An 8464-nucleotide genomic window follows, 5' to 3' on the forward strand; every position below is an offset into this window, starting at 1 on the left:
CACTAGCATCCTCTTCTCCAGGGACATAGAATACCACCTTCAGCTTGTAGGCCTCAACTTGTTTTCCCTCCCAACAACATGCACTCCTTCTGTGTTGTGCCCATAGACTGCACACTGAGGCTGGATCTGCTGTGTTCTGCCTGGGTTTTCCCTGGTTCTCTCATGGTTCATGGCATTAAATGTCTGAGGAGAAACAGAAGACTCCTTTGGAGCTTCTCAGTATCTCTGTTCCAGATGTTGTCCCCAGATGGTGTTTCTGCCCCTGCCAGGCCCTGAGCAGTCTGGTAAGACAGCATTGGTTCTGGCAGTCTGTGGGAGCACTCCCGGCTCGGCCGTTCAGCTAGCATTGGGGAGGTGCCCCATGAGGGGTGCCGATTGTCTCCCCTTTGCTTCTAATCCCAGGCGTCCCTGGCAGCCCCACTCTCCATGCAGGAATGCTTCATCTGCCACCTCACCCTGCCAGCCAGCCCCTCGCACCCTCACACACACAGGAACCTTCATTTCTGAGGATGGAAAGCACAAAAACCTGACAGTTTGACCGTTCCTTTGGGGATGGGGAAACTTCCTTCAGGCCCCTTAGCCTCCAGGTACCTGTTTGTAGCTTGTTTTGCTCAGTTTGAATCCTTGCCCTCGTGCGTTCTGTTTCCAGTGTGGTTTTTGGCTTGAAGTAATTCTTCCTTGGCCCCTTCCTCTAGTCCTGCTCTGGTGCCTCAGCAGCAGCGCTGTCCCTGAGCGCTGTGCGTCTGTGTTACAGGTGCAGTCACTGCAGGAGGAGGCTGGCCTGGCAGCTCGGGAGGAGCAGCTGCTGCGGGATCTGGAGGAGTCCCAAGCAGGCGAACGGTGCTCGAGGAACTCTCTGCGCGTGCTGGAGGCTGAGGTTCTGAACTGCATTTGAGGCTCTGCAGCACAGAGAGCAGAGCACAGGCTTTGGCCACGGAGTGTCAGCAGCCAACAGTGCCCACCGCAAAGCCCGATCCCAGCTGGACAAACTGCACTTGGTTCTCCAGCGCACGGTCTGTGACAGCAGAGACTTAGTCCCTTGGAGTTCAGGCAAGTGTGGGGCTGGGTTCACAGGTCTGTAGGTGGGTATAGGGGAGCAGGTGCGGGGGGGTGGTTCTTTGTAATCCTGATGTGACAGACCTGTCCTTTCAGTTTAGGCTGATTCAAGCCTTGGGAAGTCTTGAAAGCCTGACATCCCTGCAGAGACAAGTCCGTGTTTGTATGTGGAGAAATGACCAGCATCAGAATGAAATAGGGCCCAAGTCACAGGGCACGTGCGTCCTTCCTTGAGGCAGTGCTGACATTAGTGGTCATCAAAATAATGTTAGCCCGGGACACACGTCTTGCTGTAACACGAGCTCTAGGACGACGTCAAAGGCACTGCCACCTCCTCCTGTGCATAAAGAGGCCTTGTTTGTTGGAGACCCTTTCGGTTAAAGCTTGCAACAGAATGGCTTCTCTCTCCAGAACAGGGTCATGCCTGGGGCCCAGCTGCTTCCCAGGCCAGGGACCTCCCTGCAGAGCTCACAGTGGACAGAGTGGCCGCAGCCCTACAAGAGCTGCGTCAGCACCTGGAGCAGACTCAGTGAGATCTGGTAACTTGTGTCTAGTGCACCCAGAAATCCCGTCCTGCTGCTGCACTGAACTGACAAGCAGAGTGCCAAAGCCAGAATGGATGTAAATTCTTGTGGGCCAGGTTGGCTTGCTGCCACGGGGGAAAGGAGAATCCCCATCCCATGTACCATTACTGCCCAGCTGCCCCCTCCCACCTTGGCTGTTTCTGCCTGTGTGTTTGTACCTCTTTGTCTCCCGCCAGCAGTGGCTCTGTGAGGTGATGCTTCTCTTCTTACCTCTTCCAGGAGGATGCAAGGAAGAAGATACAGGACTCGGAGCTGGAGCTGAGCAAGAGGCAAGCTGAGAAGGAGTATTTCAGTGCCTGCAATCAAGAGCTGCAGAAACAGTTGGCTCAAAGCCAGGAAGGTACAACTTCCCTTTTCCAACCCACTGACCCCATCTTGTCTCACCAGTGGGGGTCTCTGATACCACGCAGAGGGAAAATGCAGTGCTCAGAGATGGGAAGAGGAGAAAAACAACAAGCCTGAGACTTATCGATAGAACTACCAGGGAAAGACTTTTGTAGAGGAAGATCCAGTGTCTGGCAGTGCATCTGGCTGTGTGACTGGTGATAATGTGCAGAGGTGGTGCCTTTCAGGTCCCATGTCACTGCTAAGTAGGTGTAGCGTGATGCCTCACAGTGTCCTTCTCTGTGTGGTCTTTGAAAGCACCAACCTCAAAAAGCCTTGTCTTTATCGACTTCCTTTTCCTCTTACATGGCAGATTCACAGAGCATGAGTTCAGTGTTAAGTTCCTGTGGTATTGCATCCTTCCTTCTGCTGCTTTTCCTCATTTTCTGGTACCTAGTGCTTCTGCATCCTTCTTACCTGTTTTCTTGCCGATATGATTTAGTATCTGAGCTCACAGCCATAGAAAACACAATTTTTTACTTCCGTAGCCTTTGGTAACATGTTCATGTTGTGTTTATAAACTGGTTTTCACATGTAGCTAGTTGCCTTTTCCTCTCATCTCCAGGCCATCCCAGAGCCTCCAGGGCTATTGGCCTCTCTCTATTATAGCTGGACAGACATTCCTTCTCCTTTCTCTGTCATTGCTTTCCCACTCCCCACATCAGAATTGGGTTTTTATCTCATTGTCATGTTTTCCTTGTCCCAGACTACAGGAACAGGGAGGTGTGGGCATTGCTCGTTGCCTCCCCCACAGGCTGTCGCCTGCTCATGTAGAGCCTTTACCTGTTCAATGTTTCTTCATGTTCCCTCTCTGAGATGGAACTGCTGATCATTTTTCAGAGAGTTTTCCAGGCCTTAGATCATCGCTTTTTTCTGGAACATTCATAGTTTTTACTACATATGTTACATATGATAAAGCTTATATAATTGAAATTCTGCCAGTGGGTGGATCCTGCTTGTCCCACTAGTCAGTTCTTTCCATCCTTAGTTCCTGTCTATTAGTTTAGTGTATTAGTTTAGTTTTAGTCCTGTCTATCTGTAGTCATCCTTGCTTCAGGTCTCAGTACTGGTGTGATGCTCAGTGGTTTTTTCCTTGCCGTTGTGCTAGTACCACTGAATATTTCCTTTCTTCTTTTTTTCTGCCAGTGCACAACATATTCCCCTAGCTTCATTCTTTTGAACAAATACCAAAGTGCATCTTCAAGCACAACGTTGACAGATCTGTTTTTTTCTGTAAAGTCTCTTAAGTCTTCCTGGTCAATGAACTGTGTCACAGTCAGTCTTCACTTTTGCTGCTTCTTCCTTTTCCTTTAGGACACTGGATCTGACTCTCACCTCCTGTCTCTGCCCGTGTTTCACTGATGTCAGTGCTACCTGCTTCTCACACTGTGGGTGATGTGCTGCCATGCCCTTAGCCCTGCCCTTTCAACTCACAGAAGAGCAAGCACATTTTCATATTCTCCTGAACCTTGCCACTCTCATTCTTCTTTTATTCTCTGCCTGGAAGTTTCCTTTATTTATGTGTGCTTTGAAAGTCCTTGTGGGCTTAGGGCCTGGAAAACACAGACAGGCAGGTAAGAAAACGATGTTTTCTCTGTAGGATGCAAATCAGTTTGGTTTTGCTTTGCTTGTCATCTTCTCCTTCGCCTTTCCTGCTGCAGAGACACAGATGGCAGAACGCAAGAAGAACTCTCTACACAGTGCCTTGCAGGAGGAGGCTGCTGCTCTAAAGAAGGAGACTGTGACTCTACATCAAGAGGTGGCATCTTTAGAAAGGAAACTGGAGACCACTGAGAAGCACAGAAAGGATGTCCTGGTGAGGCTGGCAGATGCCATGAAGAGCCATTTCTTACGTATTTTTTGGCCTTCTGTTAATCATTTTAAGGAGCAACTTTTTCCAGTGGAGATCTGATTTTAGGTGGTCTTGTACAAGTGCAGTCCAGATCTGAGAAGGCAGAGAATATGCAAATGCTCACCAAGCTTCCCTCATTTTCCCCTTCCATTCATCATTCCTGTTTCCCAGACTTGCTCTCCTGCCGGGCCAGGTAAACTGAATTAGCAGGGTCATCACCTTGGGTAAGAGAAGGCAGTCCAGGAAGGAGAGATCATTGAAATGACCAATATCACAGACTTTGTGGAGAGACCACAGACCACCATAAGAGCAGAAGAATATTGTTTAAATCAGTGGCTGTTTTTTAGTTTAACTATTCCAGTTACGTCCCTCTGAATAAGTAGGAAAAGATGCTGTAGTCATATAAAATTCAGTTAAGATTCAGGGTGTTTATTTTCCTCTATTTTGACGATTTCTCCCCTTGAAGCTCAAGTCAAAGTAATTTTCAAACTTGTCTCTATTTACATTGCATGGTTTGGGCTATTATTTGTGTCCAAATCCGTATTTAGATTTCTGAATATCTGGATCAGAAAAAAGGGGTGAGAATACAAAAGTTTGCTGAAAATAGAAAGCTGTTCAACATTACCACTGAGAGCAGACAGTGGGAAAAAAATAGAGACATTTGAGAAACAAAAGCGCTGAGCCAGATAAATATGTCTGCCTGCAAGGGGACAGCCAGTCCTGATCTGAAACACAGAATGACAGTCTGTGATCTGACCATCACTCCTTCGAGAGGGCACAGTGCGGTTCTGGAGGATGGTACCATGAAAACACTACACAGTAGAGGTCCAAAAAAACCCCCAACCCCAAAATGGGAAATCAAATGTCAGGGTTGTTCTCTCTTCCCTTCCTCCCTAATAGAGAGAACATCATCGTGCCACTGCCTAGATCATGCTTAGTCTGGACTTTAAATCCTGGCTGCAGTTCTGCTGGCTCCTCCCCAGAAGAACATCCCAGAAGTTCAGAGAAGGGCAAAAAGGCAGATAGGCCAGTGGGACTCTGAGGGAAGAAACAGCCATCCTGCAGAGAATGGTTTCAGAGAGGGACACGGGCCGGTTTCATCATCTATGAAGGATTCTAAAGGTGTTTCCCATAAAGATATGGGAATATATGTTCCTACAAATACATGACCTGCTTGGCCAGAGAAGCCATGCTTGCAGCCAGCAGGTTTGCCTGTCTGTATAGCTCCGGCCGGAGACCATTCACCTGCTGGAATGTTTTCTGTCAAGCCCAGAGCTACTGAAGGAACTACGGAGCTTGCTGTTAAAATTACCTCAGGTGCAAAAGCTGGGGATGGGTAATTGGTTCTCTCTTACCTGGGCAAGCCTAGCCAACATGTTGTGGTTAGGATTTGGCATGGAAAGGAAAGGGCACAACTGACCAGAGTAATGTACTAAACTTAGTAGAATTGTATCACGATGGCTGAACAGCAGCTGCACTGATGGTGCTTAGAGGATGCTCTCGGAGATTTAGACTTCTGAGGTACAGCTTTTCCAGGGTATTGAAAGGAATTGAATTGGTCCCATTGCCTGATCTGGTTAACGGCTTCCTTGTGCATTCAGGATGTCCTTATGCTGTGGTTCAAAAAGCACGAAGGCAAATTTGTGTGGGTTTCTCCAAGGTGACCTGGAGGAGGGCCCCTAGGAAGAGAGTGTGTTGTCTTGGCCTGTGGACAGGAGGAGAAGGGACTTAGCACTGTCCATGCCTCGGGCCGGTCACTCTCTCCAACTTGTTGATTCTGGCCCTTCCAACCCTGATGTGGCAGCAGCTCACGTAATCCCCTCTCTGTACCCAGCAGGCTGCTGCAGAAGGGGAGCAGCTCTCATGGCTCTCAGAGAAGAGACTCCTGTCGCAGCAGCTGGAACGTCTGCAGCAAGCGGTTGCAAGGCTGGAACTTGAGAAGACGGAGCTGGAGCAACTCATTGCTGAGGTCAGGAGGGCTCTTGAGCAGGTAAAACCGGCTTTCACTGCCTCTGCAAAGCCTCACAGTCCTCTGGAACACAACACAATTCCTCAGACAGCACTTTGGAGTCCTCTGCTTGTTTCCTTCCCTCTCCCACTTTCCCCTGTGGACACACACTTTGGTGTTTTCTCTCTCTTCTCCCACCCCATTGCCTTCACAAATGCACATTCACTCCAGTACCACCCTTCTTGCCCCAGTGTCCCCATACGCACACACGTGTCACTCTCGTGTCAGGAACTGTTTCCTCTTGCTCTTTCTCTTCCATAGTCTACTGCGAGTGCTTTTTGCCCTCGCAGTTCTCTGGTGCAGTTCCAGTCTCTGAGCAGAAATCTCCTTGCTGTGATGCCCAGAGGTCCTTTTGCTCCTTGTTTGGTGGCAGCTTTCTGTGACCCTTTCTCCTGTCTGACCTGCAGGTGGAGCGTGAACGGAGGAGACTGAAGAGATGTTGTCATTCGCTGCCAGATGCACGAGGATTTTCCCTCTCTGACCAGCACAAGATCCCTGCTTCTAGAGAGGTGAGAACAGTCTTACTTGGTGGGAGGAGGGTCTGGCCATACGGAGGAACGATGGCCAATCCCAGTGGCAGCAGCCCCCCAGTATAGACCCAATAGAAGTTGAGTACAGACCATGGCCCTGGCCAGACTGGAGACTAAAAAGAAATCCTTGCGTTTTCTCTGAAGGAGGAGTCTCAGGCTCGCCGCAGTCACTGATGAGCTGAGTTGCAGAACCAGGTGAGGAGTAGGAAAGCTCTCATCAAAAGCTGCTGTGCCCGTGCTGATGGGCACAACTTTGCACGACGCTACAGCCCAAGTTCTGTCTGGCTGTCAGGAGGTGAGTGCAGCAGTGCTGGGAGGGCCCCGTCAGACACATCTGTTGGCCATGGCCAAACAACATCATTCACCTGGGTCTAGTCTCTGACTTGCCTGAAGGTCAGGCATGGTGGGAAAGAGATTGAAAGAAATTCCCTTTGCAGGGCTGGCTGTCTGGGTTTCACATCTAGTCTGCTCTCGATGCTTAGCAGATTAGGGTCCCCCTCTTCATCTGGTTTGGCTTTATGTTGACAGACCTTGGTACTGTAATTCAAATGTAGCAGGTTCCATAAGCCACAGAACTCCTTTAGGAATTGCTTCTGTTGTTTGAGTTCACTTGCCAAGAGAATATTTTCATAATCCCAGCCTGAGGTTGGGGGTGACATTCCTGTGGGGAACACGGCCCTTGGCAAAGCACGCGTCACTTTGAGAGCAGAGGAGAGCCTCTGACCTGAGCTGTTTCCCCCAAAACAGCAAAGCCCCGAGCGCTGCTCCCAGTGCTGGCGTCTCCCACTCTCCAGAGCAGGCAGAGGGCAACATGCCAGAGCTGCTGTGGCTGCACCACACTGCAAACCTACTGGGGGATGGGAGCAGCGGGGTCTGTCCCACCAAAAGCCCAGCAGGCACCACCCCGTGTTGCCAGGAGATGGTAGAGTTTGAAGATTGTCAAGGCCTCGGCAGTCCTCATCAAGTTACGCTCTGCTCACTTGTGAAACGCTCTGAAGTTAGGAAAAATGAGGGTTTGCTCCCTTTCCGTGTGCTAGCTGTCAGGTTTTTAAGCCAGACCCTGCAGAGCAGTTCTTCACTGCCTGGTGTAACCAGTAGAAACTTGAATTGTTGCTCATCTGAGCTTGGCTCAGGGGACTCTGGGAACCTGCTGCTCCCTGCGGCACAAGGACACAGCGTCAGTCAGGGCTGGAGGTAGAAGGTGCAGCCGGAGCCGTGGAGCTGCGGCTGGGCCTGGCGCTGGGGGCTTGTCTGAGCTCGGCCTTTTGCCTCTTCCAGGTGTCCCTCCTGCAGGCGCAGCCGGCACGAGACCCAACAGCCGAGCAGGACTCTGTTGGGTGCTGTGCGAAGAGCAGCCGGGAGCTGTCGGACCTTCCCCCAGAGCTGTCTTGCTCCGTAGCAGCTGGGCTCAGGGAGCCCGAAGCTGCTGTGCTGGGAGCAGAGACTGGGAACCCGGGTCCCCTCCCTGAGCCGCCGTGTCCTGCAGAGGGACAGCTGCAGCATCTCGGGGTTCCTTTCTTGTCTTCCCAGAAATGTGCCACGTTTTGCTGTGGGGAACGGGGGTGCATTAGTTCTGTTTGATTTGGAAGCATCTCCTAGTGACAGAGATTTTAAAAATCATTTTTATAAAAGAAATTTTGCAGGACTGCACTTTTTCACCATTTTTTGTCCCCATCCCTGGGTGTGTTTAAGGGCCGTTTGGATGAGCTGTGGGGGGATGTGGGGTAGGGGAGAACTTTGTAGAGTCGGGCTGAGGGTTGGACTCGATGACCCCGAGGGTCTTTTCCAACCTGAAGGATTCTGTGATTCAGTAGGAAAAAGCAAGCGGTAGGTAAATACGTGGTTTAGGGAGAAGGTGACCCCAGTTTTCGCTGGCCCAAGGAAGCTGTTCCGAGCTCCTCTCAGCTCTATCCGCAGCCGCTGGCGGGGCAGAGAGGGCAGTGGGGGCGTTACCCCAGCGAAGGGGGGAGCACAGGGCGGGGATGGGGGGGCAGGAGGGGGGGTTTTTCCTCCTTCCAGCCTCAGCACAGAAAGCGCTGGTTCGCTTCCC

General features: G+C 50.7%; 1 protein-coding gene across 1 annotated transcript; it reads left to right on the top strand.

The window, feature by feature from the left end:
- The first annotated feature begins 1467 nt into the window (after positions 1–1467).
- Positions 1468–8059, top strand: LOC141948029 (uncharacterized). Its single transcript, XM_074879965.1, has 8 exons — positions 1468–1595; positions 1860–1980; positions 3339–3598; positions 3686–3840; positions 5711–5866; positions 6292–6393; positions 6559–6609; positions 7693–8059. The coding sequence occupies exons 3-7, from the start codon at positions 3430–3432 to the stop codon at positions 6586–6588; spliced, it is 612 nt and encodes a 203-aa protein (XP_074736066.1). The 5' UTR covers positions 1468–1595; positions 1860–1980; positions 3339–3429; the 3' UTR covers positions 6589–6609; positions 7693–8059.
- Positions 8060–8464: the final 405 nt, after the last annotated feature.

This window comes from Strix uralensis, chromosome 11, assembly GCF_047716275.1.
Source record: "Strix uralensis isolate ZFMK-TIS-50842 chromosome 11, bStrUra1, whole genome shotgun sequence".
In the NCBI taxonomy this organism is placed as follows: Eukaryota; Metazoa; Chordata; class Aves; order Strigiformes; family Strigidae; genus Strix; species Strix uralensis.